Below are 18,062 nucleotides of genomic sequence, written 5' to 3'. Positions count from 1 at the left end.
TTGAACCTGTATCCCCAGGAATTTAGCCAAGGGCCTCAGGATTACTAGTCCAGGGACAATACCACCACACTGGCATCTCCCCGAACCTTTCAGCCTTGCTGGCACAGAACTCAGCTGCTTACATTGGGCTCATCTCGCTTCTCCCGCCGTTTAACCTTCTGTATCTCGTAGTCTTCCAGCAGCGTCTCCATCAGGCCCCTGGAACGACCCGGTCCTGAAGCCTCCTGTTCCGCAGGCGTGGGCTCCGGCTGTGGGGGGGGTGTGGGGCTTTCTGTCGAGGGTGACGCTGGGCTGGGCTTCTCAATCTTCCCTGCAATGAGAAGAGCTCAATAATAACGCCAGGTATCACCAGCACCCAACCCGATATCAAGATAAAAGGGTGAAAGTCCATTAAAATCAGACTGGTGCTGCTGGTGCCGGTGAATATATGTTAGAATTCGCTCTGAACCACCTCAGTTACACTAAATTTCAGGTTGAGGCCTGTTAATAATATCAGAGCAAAAAAGGACTACTTGAAATATGGAAGATGAAGTTTGCAAAATGGTAAATGGTAAGAAACTGTGCTCGAGGTGCTCTCACTATTGAGAGTGAACTTCTACATCAGTTACAGCAAGATATAAATTCAGTGCTCACGCATTCCCAATGGGTCACTGCACCTTAAAAGGAATGCAAGTCAGAGAACGAGGGATACTAATCCAAAGCCCTCACTCTGACCATGGCTTTCCCATGTAAGTGCGGGAGGGCTGCATTTATATAGAGCTGGGCTTGTTTCTCAGAATAAGCTAAATCATGAGGGTTAAATCATAAAGATCATCACTTCTTCCAATTGTAGATACTAGTTTTGGTAATGTATTTTTCAGCATTGGGTTGTTCTGCTAATGACAGCTATGCTGTGGCTCAGTGGGTGGTGCTCATGCCTCTGAGGTAGAGGGCTGGGATTTCAAATACCACTCCAGACACAAAAGCTAGAGATACTCGAGAAGCACAGAGATCTTGGAGGGCTGTAGGACTGGAAGGCGTTACACAGATAAGGAGATGCCCAGTGCAGTACTGAGGGAGTGCTGCGCTCAAAGATACACTGTTTTTCAGATGAGCTGCTTAAACCAAGGCCCTGCCTGCCCTCTCAGGGCCCTGTTTCAAAGAAAAGCAGCAGAGGTTCCCCCCACCACCCCAGTATCTTGGTCAATCACTATGACAGATCATCTCATCGCTCTTTGGAGCTTGCTGTGTGCAAATTGGCTGCTGTGTTTCCTACATTGTGACAGTGTAACTTCACTGGCTGTGAAACATTGTGGGGCATTATGTGAGGTGCTATATAGATGCAAGCCATTCTTTCTGTGTGATGTAAACTTGGTTCACTCCCTATTTTTGAACTACAAGGGAGTCCAGGGCTATGGGTGACAGGCCGGGAAAGTGGAGTTAAGATCACAATCAGATCAGCCATTATCTTATTGAATGATGGAGTAGGCTCGAGGAGCTGAATGGCGTCCTTCTGCTCCTATTTCTTCTGATTTTTGATCTGTGTGTCCTGCTCAGTATCTGGACTTTCATGGGCTTTCTGAACTAGGAGTTAGTAAAGGTTGCCAATTCTGGTTGGATGAATTTCTGAAGCGCTTGTCATGTGATCTCACGTTCCCTCCACCAACCATCCCACCCTCCCCCAAACAATTCTGCCATTGGTTGTCCGACATGTCCATCACATGGCAACAAGAGCATAGATCTCTGGTTACCTGATTGGATGACTCTTGTCTGTTCATCAAGTTTTCAGTCCTTTCCCTTTCCAACTCCCGCCTGCTGTAACTTTATAAAATATGAGGAAAAGAACACCTTTTTCTTGTTTTAAAATGGCCCACCATCTTTCTCCTGCGGTGGTAATGAATGCAGCGCCCCGGAAATCAAACTTTAATCCCGGCCTTGGAGTGACACAAGAAATAGGAGCGGGAGTTGGCCATTCGGCCCCTCGATCCTGCTCCACCATTTGATAAGATCATGGCTGATCTGATCTGACCTCAACTCTGCTTTCCTGTCCGTCCCCATAAAACCTTGACTCCCTCGTCCATCAAAAATCTATCCAACTCAGCCTTGAATATATTCAATGACTCAACCTCCACTGCTCTCTGGGGGAAGAGAATTCCACAGACTAATGGCTCTATGAGAGAGAAAACAGAATTCTCCTTATCTCCGCCTTAAATGGGAGAATCCTCATTTTTAAACTGTGTCCCCTAGTTCTAGACTCCCCCGCAAGGGGAAACAGTAGTCGGGTGTGGTGAGAATGTGGAACTCGTCATCACAAGAAATAATCACCGCTCTGGAATAGAACATATGAACTTAACTGGGACTGCAGGTATAAACCATCACAGACAAAAGAACAGACTGTATAGATTTAGACACCAGCCGCTGAAGTATCCATTTATGGAACTCGCTGCCTACTATTAACATGATCCAAGCTGGCTGGTGAAGTTAAAAACCAAGGCACATAACTTTGTCTTACTGAGAGAGTTCACTGACTTTGTTCAGCCTGAACACTCCTCACACATACCCAGTGCCCCACCTGTCCCCTATTTATGCTCTTTTGGGTATACCAATAAAATAGACTAATTAACAAATTAACTCATTAAACAAATTGACAGCCCCTTAAAGGGGCATTGTAACAAAAGACAAAACTTTAAACAAAACTTATATAATTAATTTAAAGTGTTGTTTCCAGGGCTGAAGCACTCCAGTCCCTTGTCCCCTATTTACGTTCTTTTTTGGAAACAAAACAAATTAACCAAAGGTAAAGCTAATTAACAAATTAAATTAAAGTGATAGACCCTTAAAGGGGTGCTGTAAAAAAAGGACAAAACATTAAAGGATTCCCCTATTTATATGTGTTCACAGTACTTAATTCAACAGTGCCCTTCATCTGTGCATCTTAACAATATAATTAACATAATATTAACACCTACAAGGGTGGTGGCAACAGATAATCGATGATTTCGAAAGGAAATTGGATGGGTATTTGAGGGGAATACATTTGCAGATCTACGGTGATAGAATATACTCACGAACATATGAATTAGGAGCAGGAGTAGGCCATTTGGCCTCTCGAGGCTGCTCCACCACTTGATAAGATCTTGGCTGATCTGATTGTGACCTGAACTCTACTTTCCTGTCTACCCCTGTACTCTTTGACTCCCTTTTAAATCAAGAATCTATCTAATTCAGCCTTGAAAATATTCAATGACCCAGCCTCCACTGCTCTCTGGGGAAGAGGATTCCACAACTAGCAGCTTTCTCAGAGAAAAAAATTCTCCTCATCCCTGTCTTAAATGGGAGATCCTTATTTTTAAACTGTGGCCCCTAGTTCTAGTCTCCCCCACAAGGGGAAAACATCCTCTCAGCGTCTACCCAATAACTCCCCTCAGGATCTGAGGGGATTGACAGGTTGGATGCTGAGAAGCGAATGAGACTGACTGCATTGCGCTACAGAGAGGCTGCGTGGACTCAATGGGCCGAATGGCCTCCTTCCGTGCTGCAATAATAATGACTCTATGACTCTTCAAGAAATCAGTGTCAAAATTCCAGCCAAGAAAAAACGCATGATCTCCATCATTAAATTGCTCTAATTTAGAAATATCCCCAGAGCAATGAATTCTGAAATGTTCATTATTCAGCAGTCACCTTGACCATCGGGATGAGCTCTTGCTGTCCTAAATACTGCTTCTGGTGCATGGCGCGCCCTTCTATAAAATTTAAGAAATTCTTTTCTCCATTGTTAAGGCAAAGTAAATTAAGAGAAGGAGAAAGAAAAGGAAACTGGTCATCTTGTTGTGCCATTTGCACCCGTCTTGTGAGAAACAACCTTGAGGCCCAACTAACTTTTTAAGAGGCACTTGGTCTCTGTCGGAATTGCATCAAAAGCAGGATATCTCACTTCTGCCCTGGAAGAAGTAACTAAACACGTTTGGATTTCTGTCCTAAAGCAACATTTATTCCTAATCCAGGGAACTGACCATTTCAACATAGGCGTTTACGCAACTGTGACATCTTCCAAATCTCCATGTTATGTGGGAATGAGTTAAGAGCACTTGTTCTGTTCAAGGCCTCCCCCACCCCCTCCTTATCTGTGTAACGCCTTCCAGTCCTACAGCCCTCCAAGATCTCTGTGCTTCTCGAGTATCCCCGATTTTAATCGCTCCACCATTGGCGGCCGTGCCTTCGGCTGCCTGGGTCCTAAGCTCTGGAATCCCCTTCCCTAAACCTCTCCGCCTCTTTATCTCGTCCTCTTCCTTTAAAAAGCTCCTTAAAACCTATTCTCTGACCAAGGTCATGTGCCCTCATAAATCCTTACGTGGCTCGTTGTCAAATTTGGTTTGCTAATGCTGCTGTGAAGCCTCCTGTGATGTTCTACCATGATAAAGGCTCTTTTGTAAAGAATGCAAGTTGTCTAAAGGTCATCGAGTTGAATCGTTAACTATGTTCCAGTCTCTGCAGATGTTGCCTTGACCTTCTGACTGTTTCCAGCATTGTCTGTTTTTAGCTTCAGGTTTAGAAGGAGAGGGATTAATATTTCAGGTGTGGCCTGTCATCAGAAACAATAGGGTTTTCAGAGATTGAAATCTGCAAGTCAGGATGTTTGCGTTTTATGAAGTAGTTAGGAGAATTAATAGAAACTTGTATTTATATAGTGCCTTTCGTGACCAAGGGATGTCCCAAAGCACTTTATAGACAGTGAGTTGCTTTTGAAGTATCGTCACTGTTGTAATTTAGGGAAATGGGACAGACAATTTGTCCACAGCAAGCTCCCACAAACAGAAATTACATATATGACCAGCCAATCCATTTTAGTGATGTAAGTTATGGTATAACCATTGACCAGGAGGTGGGGGATAAAGCCCCTACTCTCCTTCAAAATATGGGATTTTTTACGTCCCCCTGAGAGGGCAAACAGGTCCTCATTTTAACTTCTCATCTGAAGGATGACACCTCCGACACTGCAGCACTTCCTCAGTTCTGCACTGGAGGTCAGGTTAGATTTGTGCTCAAGAATTTGGAAGAGTACTTTGAACTCACAATCTTCTGACTCAGGGGCTCCGAGCTTGTCCCTAGGACATGGTTAAATCACATGCATTGCTTACATGCCACTATGTCACCATGACAACAGTGACTACACTTCAGGATGGAATATTTCCTAGTGGGGGAAGGGAGGTGCGGGGGGGGAGGGGGGGAGGGTCCTGCGATGACAGACCTGAAAGCTAAGGGTAGCCCCACCTCGGCGGGTGTCTGCAGGACTCCTGACCAATTTTTCGGCCATCCGGCATTGGGACTTCCACCCCTTTAAAACAAGGGTGCTTGTCTCCAGGGGCTGCCGACCAACTGGAAGGCTAGTAGCTCAGCAGCGCCACTGACCACTGCTCAGAATGCACCCAGCTGAGAGGGCGCCATGGAAATGGGATGCCATCCCAACCCCCACCCCACCTCCCAGCCCACCCCCAGGAAGCTGGTAAAATCTGACCCCAAAAGCACAGTAGGCATTGGCAACACCCCCACAGCGAGGTGGACTCACAAAGTGTCACTCCATTGATGGTTAACAGAAGACGCACTGGACCAACCAACATTACATCAGTGACCATATTTCATAAAACGATACTGCACAAAAGGAGATCATTTGGCCCATTGGGCCTGTGCCTGCTCTTTGAAAGGGCTATTCAATTAATCCTGCTCCCCTATTCTTTCGCCATAGATCTGCAATGTTTTTCCCTGTCATGTGCCTAAAGGTGGCGGCACAGCGGCTGTCATTAAGCTATTAATGTATATAATATAATTGGAAAATATTTTTCTTTTAAAATAGAGGTTTAGTCTGTGGATGTGTCTTAAATGGATTAAAGCCAGCTAATCTGGGTGCTTAGATATGTACTAGTTTTGAGATGTAAGAGAGGTAGAGTGCATTTGCATTTTTTGAATCGAGCATTCAAGAAGTGGGGTGAAATCTGGCACCTAGCTAGCAAAGACCAAGCAATGTTTATATTACTAATAAAATTGGTACAATGAAAGGGGTTTTATTGTTGGAAGAGGTGGAGTTCAAAGAGGCCGGTGATACAATGAAAATTTACATTCAAGGAGCTGTGCTAGGTATAACTTCAGCAGTTTTCATGTGTGCAGGGCAGAGGCAATGTAAGATCAAAGCAGCTGTAAGCCTACAACTGTCTCCACAGGGACCAAAGTGAAAGGAACCTCATTTTGAATTTGTAAGGTAAAAATGCTTTGCCTGGTGTCTGATTAAGTCTATGAGTTGCTGTTGCCTTAGTGGAAATTAGTTTGGGAATTTGTTAAAAGTTATGATCGTAATAATTTGTAGCCATGTGTATATATTTAACTTGTGTAAATTAATAAAATGTTTCATTTAGTTTAATATAAAACCACTTGAGAACTGGTGGTCTGATTCCTGAATTTAGAGTTGCATCTCAAACATAACACTTAAAAAATAGGCTATGACAGTTGTTTAAAGTTTCCCTCTGGGATTTTTAAATAACTCAGCTTTACTGAAAGGCTGTCTCATAACAATGGTACAGTGGTTAGCATTGCTGCTTCATAGCTTCAGGGACCCAGGTTCAATCCTGACCTTGGGTTTCTGTGTGTGTGAAGTTTGGCACCCCCGACGTGGGTTTCTGCTGGGTTCAGGTTTCCTCTCACTGTCCAAAGATGTGTTGGGTTGGCTAAGGTAAATTGTCCCCCAGTGTGGGTGAGTGTGTGCCCTGTGATGGACTGGTGCCCTGTCCTGGGTGTACCCTGCCTAGTGTCCATTGCCTGTTGGAATAGGCTCTGACTCCCCACGACCCTGAACTGGATGAAGCAGTTCTGGAAAAGTGAGTGAGGTACCTAAAGGTACTGGAAGTTTCAATTCAATCTACTTTCATCACTCTTTCAGACAGTGCTTTCCCAATTGTAGCAACTCACTGTGTGAAGAAACTTTCTCCCCCTGGCCTTTTTAGCAGCTATCATAAATCTATGTCCTCTGGTTACTAACTGTGTGCAGTTTTGGTCTCCATATTTAAGGAAGGATAACCTTGCATTGGAAACAGTACAGCCAAGCTTCACTAAATTGGTTCCTGGGATAAGGGGATTGTCCTATGATGAGAGGCTGAGTAAACTGGGCCTATATTCTCTGGAGTGGACGCTGAGAGATCGCTTGTGCTGGTTGGGGAATCTAAAACATGGGGGCGCAGTATCAGGATAAGGGGCTGAACATTTAGGACTGACATGAGGAGAAATGATTTCACTCAAAGGGTTGTGAATGTTTGGAGTTCTCTACCCCAGAGGGTTGTGGATGCTCCACTGTTGAAGATATTTAAGGTTGGGTTAGACAGGCTTTTGGTCTCTGGGGGAAATCAAGGGATTATGGGGAGAGGGTGGGAAAGTGGAGGCGAAGCCCAAGATCAGCCATGATCATATTGAATGGCGGAGCAGGCTCAATGGGCCGTGTGGTCTACCCCTCCTCCTATTACTTAAGCTCTTGTGACTCTCTTGCCAGTGAAGACAGTCTCTCCTTATTTAATCTGTCAAAACCCCTCATAGTTTTAGCTTCAAAAATACTTGATTGGCTGTAATGTGCTTTGGGACGTCCTGAGGTTGGGACAGGTGTTTTGTAGATGCAAATCCTTTTTCTTCTCATCCACATGTGGTGTGGCAATGATGGATGTGAACATTGGTGTTGAAGAATTCGAGCACGATTTTGGGATTGAGCAAGTATTTTGCTTTTGGAGTGGGGAAGGCTGGAGGCTGGTTGGTTTGTTGGCACCTTGAGACTTAAGTGGGCTCAGGATCTCACGGTCTTCTGTAGTGAAGTACCTTTTCATTGCAGCCACCAGAGGGCAGTCAAGAACCAATATCAATAGAACTGAGCTCTGCAGAAAGTCAAACGTCTATTTTACATTTTCCAATCTTGTCGCCAGTGTTACAGTGTATTATATACATTAATTGTGCTGGGGGTCAGCAACTCAGAGTTGGAGTCATAGTGACACAGAAGGAGGCCATTTGGCCCACTGAGCCCCTGCTGGCTGTCTGTAGAGCAATCCAGTCAGTCTCATTCCCCCACTCTATCTCCGTACACCTGCAAGTTCATTTCCGTCAAGTGCCCACCCAATTTCCTTTTGAAATAATTTATCGTCTCTGCTTCCACCACCCTCGTAGGCAGCGAGTTCCAGGTCATTACCACTCACTGTGTAAAAAAGTTCTTCCTCACATCCCATGTGTCTCTTGCCCAAAACCTTTACACTATGTCCCCTAGTCCTTGAACTATGAGCTAAGGGGAACAGCCTTTTCTTCATCTAGCTTCTCTACAACCATTATAAACTTGTACACCTCTGTCAAACCTCCCCTCAATTTCTTTTACGTCAAGGAGAACAATCCCAGCTTCTCCAGCCTAACCTTGTCGCTGAATTCCCTCATTTCTGGAACCATTCTGGTAAATCTCCTTCGCACCCTCTGAAGGACCCTCACATCGTTCCTACAGTGTGCTGAGCAGGGCTGGACGCAATACTCTAGATGGGGATGGGAGGGAGGTGGGGAGGGGGCAGAGCTTTTTCAAGGTTTAACGTAACTTCCCTGTTTTTGTACTCGATTCCATTATTTATGAAGCCCAAGATCCCATCTGCTTTGCTAACTTCTCTCTCAATATGTCCTGCCACCTTCAAAGAACGATGCATATAAACCCCCAGGTACCTCTGTCCCTGCACACACTTTAGAACTGTGTCATTAAGATGCCTCTCCCTATCACTTCTCCAAAATTGTATTACCTCATGCTTGTCTGCATTAAATCCCATCTGCCCATCCAGCTAGTCTACCCATGTTCTGTTGCCACTGATTGGCACAGCCTCAAAGTTTGGTATAATTGGCAAATTGTGAAGGAAGGGAGAGAGAGAAGGGAAGGGAGAGAGAGAAGGGAAGGGAGAGAGAGAAGGGGAGGGAGAGAGAGAAGGGGAGGGAGAGGGAGAAGGGGAGGGAGAGAGAGAAGGGGAGGGAGAGAGAGAAGGGGAGGGAGAGAGAGAAGGGGAGGGAGAGAGATTTGATGTGGTGACATTTCCAAGGGATAGAGTTTCACAGTGCTGTGCATTATTTCTGTTCCTCTAACTTTCTTTATCTCTTCAATAGGGGGCAACTCAATATATATCCATGATACATTAGCATACAACATGGGGCCTTGCTGTACAACACACAACCATTGGTTGCTAAAAGCATTAGATCATGCTGCTAAGCACCACTGCGCGTGCTATTTTTGCAGTGAAAGGGCTAATTAGTATTGTACATAAAAGGGATTTTGTCAGTGTATTTGAATCTATGTTGCATACTCCCTAGCGTGATGCAGTCAAGAGATGGCAGGCCATGTGCATTATCATTGTTTGATGTGTGTTATTAATGTTAATTATAAAATAGGATGTAGCGCTGCACTGAACAGCTGCCAGCCTCAGTTCAGTGGGTGGCACACCCACCTCTAATTCAGGAGGTTGTGGGTACAAGTGAGTTTTACCCCCCCCCCCACCCCCCCAGCACCCTCCCGTGCCCCATGGGCGGAATTTTATGGCCCCTCCCACCCACTGGCCGAGTTTTCCGGCCCTGCTGAAGTCAACGGGCTTTTGAACGGCTTGCCGTGACAGGGCCGTAAAATTCCGCCCTTGGGAACGTAACCCGGGCTGACATCTCAGTGTAGCATTGAGGGAACACACGTCAGGTGGGGAATAAAATTGCTGACGGTGCGTTAAGTGCACCTGATCCTGTCAATTCGGGCTGATTGCCTCCTTCAAGTTGGGCTCATCGCTGACTTTAATGGGCAGAACCACACCCATGAGAACTTTCATTTATATAGCACCTTTCACAACATCAGGATGCCCCAAAAGGCTTTACAGCCAAACCAGTGTACTTATGCACAGGGAAATAAAACAAAAACAGGAACATTATAATAACCTGATAATCTATCTTACTGGTGTCAGCCTAAATTTGGTGCTTAAATCTCTGGACTGGAGCCTGAACCCACATCCTTCTGATTCAGAGGCAAGGACACTACCAGCTGAGCTCTGCCTCACAGACTGTCAATGCTTTCTATTCACTCCCCCCACAGTTGGCCTGCAGCAGAAGTATTATAGGGCTGATACTTCTCCTGCACGTGTTGTGGAACCCTGCTTTATATAAAAAAATGATTTTTGAATTTACTGACTGGAAACACCTAACTGAACTTTTTTTAAAAAAAAAGGCTAATGCCACATTCCAATGACTTGGGATCACAGCCAAAGATGGCTACACTTTTCCATCACTGTACCTTCCACATTCCAACACCATTGAAATGGAGATAACCAAAGGTGAGAGCTGATTGGTGAGCAGTGGCTATGTGTTTTTCTCCAGTTTTTTTCCCTAGTTTTTCTCCAGCTTAAAATAGATTAAGCCAAGGAAAGATAAGGGTTCTAGATTTTATTTAAAGTACATAAATAATTTAATTTTTTTTTACTGTATTTAACTTAAAGTAAGGGTTTTTTTCAACTAGAGGCATGGCAGGGCAGCTCAGTCCCATGTTATGTACCGCCTGCAACATGTGGGAAGTCCTAAAAGCTCCTTGCGCTCTGACCGACCACGTGTGCAGCAAGTGCCACCAGCTGCAGCTACTTGAGCTCCGAGTTTTGGAGCTTGAGCGGCAGCTAGAGGCACTGAGGTGCATTCGCGAGGCTGAGAGTTTCGTGGATAGCACGTTTTTGGACAAGGTCACCCCACAGTTTACGGAAGTCCAGGCAGAGAGGGCATGGGTGGCCAACAGTCAGAAGAAAGGTGTCAGGCAGGAAGTCAGGGAATCCCCAGGGTGCATCTTGCTCAAGAACCGTTTTTCTGTGTTGGAAAACGATGAGAGTGACTGTTCCTCTGGGGAGTGCAGCCATGCTCATGGTACTGTGAGTGGCTCAGCTGTACAGCGGGGAGGTAAAAGAGCAGAAGAACAAGAGGGCTAGGAGACTCGATAGTAAGGGGAACAGACAGGCATTTCTACGACTGTAGATGTGACTCTAGGTTGCCTCCCTGGTACCAGGGTCAAGGATGTCACTGAACAGCTACAGGGCATTCTAAAGGGGGAGGGCAAACAGATAGAGATTGTGGCACATATTGTTACAAACGACATAGGTAGAAAGAGGGATGAGGTCCGGCAAGCAGAATTTAGGGAGCTAGGAAACAGATTAAAAAACAGGACCTCAAAGGTAGTAATCTCTGGATTACTTCCAGTGCCACGCGCTAGTGAGTATAGAAATAGGAGGTTAATCCAGATGAATGCGTGGCTGGAGAGATGGTGCAGGAGGGAGGGCTTTAGATTTCTGGGACACTGGGGCTGTTTCTGGGGGCAGTGGGACCTGTACAAGGTGGATGGGTTGCAACTGAACTGGAATGGGACCATCATCCTTGTGGGGAGGTTTGCTAGTGCTGTTGGGGAGGGTTTAAACTAACTTGACAGGGGGATGGGATCCTGAGAGGAGGTTCAGCAGGGGGAGATACACAGCCAAAATTAGAAGAGAGAGCAAGTGAGTCTGGAAGGCATAGAAATTATAGGCCAGTTAAGGCACAAGGGAGCTTGGCAAGGTTGGATGGTACTTATTTTAATGCAAGGAGCCTGATGAATAAGGCAGATTAGTTGAGGGTACAAATTAACACATGGAAGTATGATGTCATTGCTATCACAGAGACATGGTTGAGAGAGGGGCAGGATTGGCAGCTCAATGTTCCAGGATATAGGGTCTTCAGGCGAGACAGGGAAGGAGGTAAAAGAGGAGGGGGTATCGCAATATTGATCAAGGAATCAATTATAGTAGTAAGGAGGGATGACATCTTAGAAGGCTCCTCAAATGAAGCCATATAGGTAGATCTTAAAAATAAAAAAGGAGCAATCACATTGCTGGGAGTGTGCTATAGGCCCCAAACAGTCAGAGAGAAATAGAAGAGCAGATATGTAGGCAAATTTCAGATAAGTGTAAAAATAATATGGTAGTAATAGTGGGGGATTTCAACTTCCCCAACATTAACTGGGCTAGTCATAGTGTGATAGGTTTAGAGGGAGTGGGATTCTTAAAATGCATCCAGGAGAGCTTTTTAAGCCTGTACGTAAGAACCCTACAAGAAAGGGGGCATTCCTGGACTTAATTTTAGGGAATGAAGCAGGGCAAGTGGTGGAGGTATCAGTGAGGGAGCATTTTGCAGATAGTAATCTTAGCTCCGTTAGATTCAAGGTTGTTATGGAAAAGGACAAGGATGTGCCAGAAATCAGAGTTCAAATTGGGGGAAGTCCAATTTTAATAAGATCAGATATGATTTGGCCAGAGTGGACTGGGAGAAGCTACTTTTAGATAAATCTGCATCGGAGCAGTGGGACTCATTCAAGAAGGAAATAGGGAGAGTACAGGGCCAACATATTCCAGTAAAGACAAAGGGTGGGACCAACAAACACAGGGAATCCTGGATGTCGAGGGATATACAGGATTGGATAAGGAGAAAAAGGGAGGCTTATGGCAGATGCCGAGGGCTCAAAACAGCAGAAGTCCTAGAGGAGTATAGAATGTGTAGGGGGGAACTTAAAAAGGAAATTAGAAGAGCAAAAAGGGGACATGAAAAACATTGGCAGGTAAAATAAAGGAAAATCCAAAGTTATTTTACAAGTACATTAAGAGTAAGAGGATAACTAGGGAAAGAGTAGGGCCCATTAAGGACCATAGAGGTAATTTGTGTGTGGAGCCGGAAGACGTAGGTAGGGCTCTAAATGAATACTTTGTGTCAGTGTTCACAAGTGAGAGGGACGACATGGGTATGGAAATCAGGCAGAAGGACTGTGATATAATTAAAGAAATTAGCATAGAAAGGGTGGAGGTTCTAAGTGGTCTGGCAGGCTTTAAAGTAAATAAACCTGCAGGCCTGGATGAAATGTATCCCAGGCTGTTGAGTGAGGCAAGGGAGGAGATAGCAGGGGCACTGGCAATAATTTTCAATACCTCTCTGGCCACAGAAGAGGTGCCAGAGGACTGGAGGACAGCCAATGTAGTACCGTTATTCAAGAAGGGAGGAAGGGATAAACCAGGGAACTACAGGCCAGTCAGACTAACCACAGTGGTGGGGAAACTATTGGAGGCAATTCTGAGGGACAGAAATAATCTACATTTGGAGAGGCAAGGATTAATCAAGGACAGTCAGCATGGTTTTGTTAAGCGGAGGTCATATCTGACCAATTTGATTGAATTTTTCGAAGAGGTGACCAGGTGTGTAGATGAGGGCAATGCACTTGACGTTGTCTGCTTGGACTTCAGCAAGGCTTTTGATAAGGTCCCACATGGGAGACTGATAATGAAGGTAAGAGCCCATGGGATCCAAGGCAATCTGGCTAATTGGATCCAGAATTGGCTGAGTGACAGGGAGCAGAAGGTGATGGTCGAGGGGTGTTTTGTGATTGGATGCCTGTGTCCAGTGGGGTTCCACAGCGATCCGGTGTTGGGTCCCTTGCTGTTTGTGGTATATATAAATGATTTAGACTTGAATGTAGGAGGGTTGATCAGTAAGTTCATGGATGACATGAAAATTGGTGGGGTGGTAAAAAATGAGGAGGATAGCCTTAGGTTACAGGAGGATATAGACGGGCTGGTCAGATGGGCTGATCAGTGGCAAATGGAACTTAATCCGGCTAAGTGCACTTAGGCAGGACAAATAAGGCACGGGAATACACGATGAATAGAAGGACCCTGGGAAGTACCGAGGATCAGAGGGCCCTTGGTGTGCATGTCCACCGGTCCCTTCAGGTAGCGGGACAGGTAGATAAGGTGGTTAAGAAGGCATATGGGATACTTGCCTTTATTAGCTGAGGCATAGAACATAAGAGCAGGGAGGTTATGCTGAAAGTGTTTAAAACGCTGGTTAGGCCACAGCTAGAGTATTTTGTGCAGTTCTGGAATCCGCATTATAGGAAGGACGTGATTGCACTAGAGAGAGTGCAGAGGAGATTTACCAAGATGTTGCCTGGGCTGGAGAGTTTTAGTTATGAGGAGAGATTGGATAGACTGAGGTTATTTTCCCTGGAGCAGAGGAGATTGAGGGAGGACATGATCGAGGGTATAAAATTATGATAGGGTAGACAGGAAGGGACTTTTCCCCTTGGTGGAGGGATCAATAACCAGGGGACTTAGATTTAAGGTAAGGGGCAGGAGGTTTAGAGGGGATGTGAGGAAGAATTTTTTCACCCAAAGAGTGGTCGGAATCTGGAACTCACTGCCTGAAAGGGGGTAGAGGCAGAAAACCTCATAACATTTAAGAAGCAATGCCATGGCATACAAGGCTATGGGCCTAGTGCTGGAAAATGGGATTAGAATAGTTAGGTACTTGTTTGACCTGCGCAGACTCGATGGGCCGAAGGGCCTTTTTTGGTGCTCTATGGCTCTATAACCTGTCTGCAAAGCTGCATCAAGAACAATTGCCTTGAAGGAGTATGAATGGGGACCATCTCCTACATCATTAGAAAGCATCCGGCCAATCACCTGGGTACTCAACTGGCTGGAGACAAATCATTAGACATAACTACTTTGACTATTGGACTCTAGCTATGAAAGGAATGTGCCCAGACATAATCTCATCATGTAAACCAGGCAACTGGAAAACACTAGCCATGTTCATATTTGAGTCACTGGTCACTTGTGGGGAGAAGATCATGTGACAAGCCAACTAGCCGTTTGTGTATTTAAGAACTTGTTTTCTTTGCAGAACAGGACAAGCAACTGAAAGGCGCAAGACGCTGAGTAGGTTCCCTTTCTCTCACTCCAGACAACTTGCAAGTTTTGAACCCTGTTTGCCGACATTGACTATCCAAGTGCAGCAGACAGAAATTTAAAAAAAAACCCACTGCCATTGTCTCCAGAAGAACAAATAAATGATCTGATCAAGTCTTTAAACCTCCTTGATGCTGAAAGCATTGGGACCACCAACTTCAACCAGAAGCCAGCCAAGTCAGCAACCTTCAAGAGCCATATACCTCTTTAATTTTACTGGGCTCTAAATTGCTTAATCTACTCTCCCACTCTGTAATCTATTTGTGCGTGTGCATGTGAGGTCTTCAAGTGCGTGTGTGTGTGAAAGTCGGAGAGTTTTTTTACCATTTTACTTAGACTGGGCTAAGTACATTAAAAGTATCCTCTTTTTTTAAAAAACTTAAGAACACCTGTCTGATTGTGTATTTTATGATCATAGAACGGAAACAGTTAAGCACTCACTGAATTGGCAAGTGTGTCCTTTTCAAATAAAATGAGGAGATGTAAGAGAGAGGAGCCATTCGACCCCTTCTAACCAACAGAAAAATATAGGCCAGGATTTTTTTAGATGGTGGGGTTTCCCTTCCCACTATCCGGAGGAGTCGGTGGTGAACACATCCCCACTGACGCTGCCTGCCCCGCAGCCATTTATCGCTCCAAGAATTGGTAATTGGTGGGAGGAAGTCACTCGGGAGGAAGTCCCGCCTCAGAGAGCTGCCGGCAAATCTGATTGGCCAGTAGCTGTCTACTCCCTGCAGCGCCAGGATCTTCAGCGGACAGGGCTGGGATTGCAATTGCAAGCAGCCTCCAGGGTCTTAAGTCCTGGGATTCCAGGACCAGGTAAGTTTTGGGGAGTGTCCGGGTGAGGAGGAGGGGCCGAGGCCCAGAGAAGTGGACAAAGGGCGGTGGGGGGTGTTGTTGGTAAGGCCCGGGGGAGAGGGAGGACCTGTAGGGGCCGGACTTTCTGACGTGGTGGTTGGTGGTGGGGGAGGGCGCGGGGGCAGGGTGGGGGTGGGGTGGCGCCTGATGTTAAAAGGAGGCTGCTGAGGGTGCACCCCCACCCCACTTCCCGTCTGAGGTCTGAACACAGTTACTTTCCGGGCTTCCCCCCTGCCTCTGAACTCCTCCTGCCAGCCTGAAAGCTGAGGCTGGGCGGGAAACAGCCCTTAAGCGGTAGATAGTTGGCCACTTAAGGGCCTCAATTGAGGCGAGGACGGGCGGGCTGGCCTAGGCCTCAATGATCCAAGCGTAAAATTGCGGAGAGGTCGGGGTGGGCGGGGACCTGTGGGAAGGCCGTCCGATAAATTTTGCGGTTTTCCCTCCCACCCCCGCCCCCCCCCACAATCCCACCGGGGAGGGGGAGTGTAAAATTCTGCCCATGATGTCAATCCACTGTGAGATTGTCTCTTTACTTGTCCATAAACATCCACCCACAGAGTCCGAGTGAAGCACCATCGTTGCTGCAAGAGTTGTTCGGTTCAGTAATGGAAACCAGTGACACCGGTCCTTTCCCCCTTTCGGGAGTGAATGGAGGGTTTCATTCCACAAGATTATGACCTTTCGATATTTCATTTCCTGTGGCCTTGGACTGGGAAAAAAGGGAACTGGTGACATTTTAATAGAAAACAGACGTTGACTGCTGGTGACTTCATCCTGGCACGGGGACAGTGTCCTAAGAGTGGGACTGTACAAGTGCCAAGAGGGGGAAGGGCAATGTCAGAGTTAACACGCAAGCCTTGTCTGGCAAACATTAAACTCAACTGCTTGAACACGTTGATGGGTCAAAGCTGCAGACTAAGCTAAGCAAAACAAAAGTCAAGCTGACAGTCTATACCTAGGGTGATTCTCGGTTATCTAAGGAAGCACCTTGGAGGAGGAGCGGCACCAACCCACCAGACTCGCACCGATTGCGAGGACAGGTTGCATGGACCCAGGGGCAGAATTTTACGCCCCCGCGGGCGCCCACCTGACCCGATCGGGCCTAAAGACGCACGAGGTGGTGTCAGGCGAGCGTCCCAGTGGACATGGCGCACTTGTGGGATGTTTCGCTCGGCAGGCGCGTGCAAAAGTCGGAAGCGCGCCCGCCGACAATTAAGCCCGTTAACGGCGCAATTATCTCCGATTTTTCGTGGGGTGGGGGGGGGAGGAAGCCCGAAAAGTACGGTTGGCGGACGGGCGAATCGGCCAGGCAGCCTTTACAGTTTTCATCAAACCTCATCCAAGGGCGGGATGAAATCTCTTGTTATGAAATAAAATTAAAATAAATATCTGGGGACAGCATTTTTATGCTTTCAGGTGCTTGATTGTGATGCATGGACATTTTTTTTGCAGCTTTTTTAAACCTTTATTGAATCATTTGAAGGTCTGCAGCTCCTTGATGCAGCTGTCCTGCCTTCAGGGAGTTCTCTTGCAGCGCTCACCCACACCCGCGGTGACGTCATCGCCCGCCCTCACCCCGGCAGCGCTGAGCTTTTCAGCGCTGTTAATTGGCCAGACAGCGTGAAATTGTGGTCGGGGGTCGATCGCAGTCAGGGGGTCTGGTTCTTGGCTGCTCCCGGGCCCGCCGATCACGTGCGCCTGCCAAGGGTAAAATTCAGGCCGAGCTATAGGCAGCCACACTATTCTATCCAGGCCCATATATCAGCGGCATTTCCATATAGGAAATAAACCAGCCTCATATTCCTGGGAAAAAGAAAATTAAGGGCATTCCAATTGAGGTCTTTAAGGTTATTAAAGGATTTGATAGGGCAGATCGAGAGAAACTATTTCCTCTTGACAGAGTCCAGAACAAGAAGGCCTTAAACTTTGAGCCAGGCTGTTCAGGGGTGATGGCAGGAAGCACTTCTTCAAACAAAAGGTCGCGGGATTCTGGAACTCTCTCCCCGGGAGTAGTTGAAGCTGAGGGGCCAATTTTCAAAACTGCAACAACTTGCATTTATATAGCATCTTTCATATGGCAATATGTCCGAAGGTGCTTCTCAGGAGTGTTAGCAAACAAAAATCGATGCTGAGCCAAGTCAGGAGATATTAGGACAGGTTTGTTTAAGCTTGTTTAAAGGGGTGGGTATTAAGGAGCGTCGTAAAGGAGGAGAGAAAGGAAGTGGAGAGGTTTAGGGTGGGAATTTCAGAGCATTAGGGCCTTGGCTACTGAAGGCATGGTCACCACTGGTGGAGCAACTAAAATCAGGAATGTTCAAGAGGCCAGAATTGAAGGAGAGCAGAGATTGATCGATTGGTTCAGTCAGGGCATTGGAACAAAAGTGGGCATATGGAGTT

General features: G+C 46.3%; 1 protein-coding gene and 1 long non-coding RNA gene across 5 annotated transcripts in view; one reads left to right on the top strand and one right to left on the bottom strand.

Annotated features, from left to right (window-relative positions):
- LOC144699753 (uncharacterized) overlaps positions 1–15,173 on the top strand; it is a 34,392-nt gene extending 19,219 nt beyond the window's left edge. The window contains exons 1-3 of one of the 2 annotated variants that reach the window (XR_013580610.1): positions 5,972–6,235; positions 10,229–10,334; positions 14,748–15,173. This is a non-coding gene — a long non-coding RNA (uncharacterized LOC144699753). Of the gene's footprint in view, positions 1–5,971; positions 6,236–10,228; positions 10,335–14,747 lie in introns of those variants that run through there. The other variant, XR_013580611.1, reaches the window with a different exon arrangement.
- Positions 1–18,062, bottom strand: part of LOC144699734 (A-kinase anchor protein 2-like) — an 88,454-nt gene that overhangs the window by 10,608 nt on the left and 59,784 nt on the right. For all 3 annotated transcript variants that reach the window (XM_078570912.1, XM_078570930.1, XM_078570921.1), the window contains exon 3: positions 123–310. In XM_078570912.1, the coding sequence (XP_078427038.1) occupies positions 123–310 (188 nt within the window). The remainder of the gene's footprint in view (positions 1–122; positions 311–18,062) is intronic.

Source organism: Cetorhinus maximus, chromosome 2 (assembly GCF_964194155.1).
Source record: "Cetorhinus maximus chromosome 2, sCetMax3.hap1.1, whole genome shotgun sequence".
NCBI classification, from domain to species: Eukaryota; Metazoa; Chordata; class Chondrichthyes; order Lamniformes; family Cetorhinidae; genus Cetorhinus; species Cetorhinus maximus.
The sequence above is the reverse complement of the archived record's forward strand: the minus strand, read 5'-3'. Positions and strand labels throughout refer to the sequence as shown.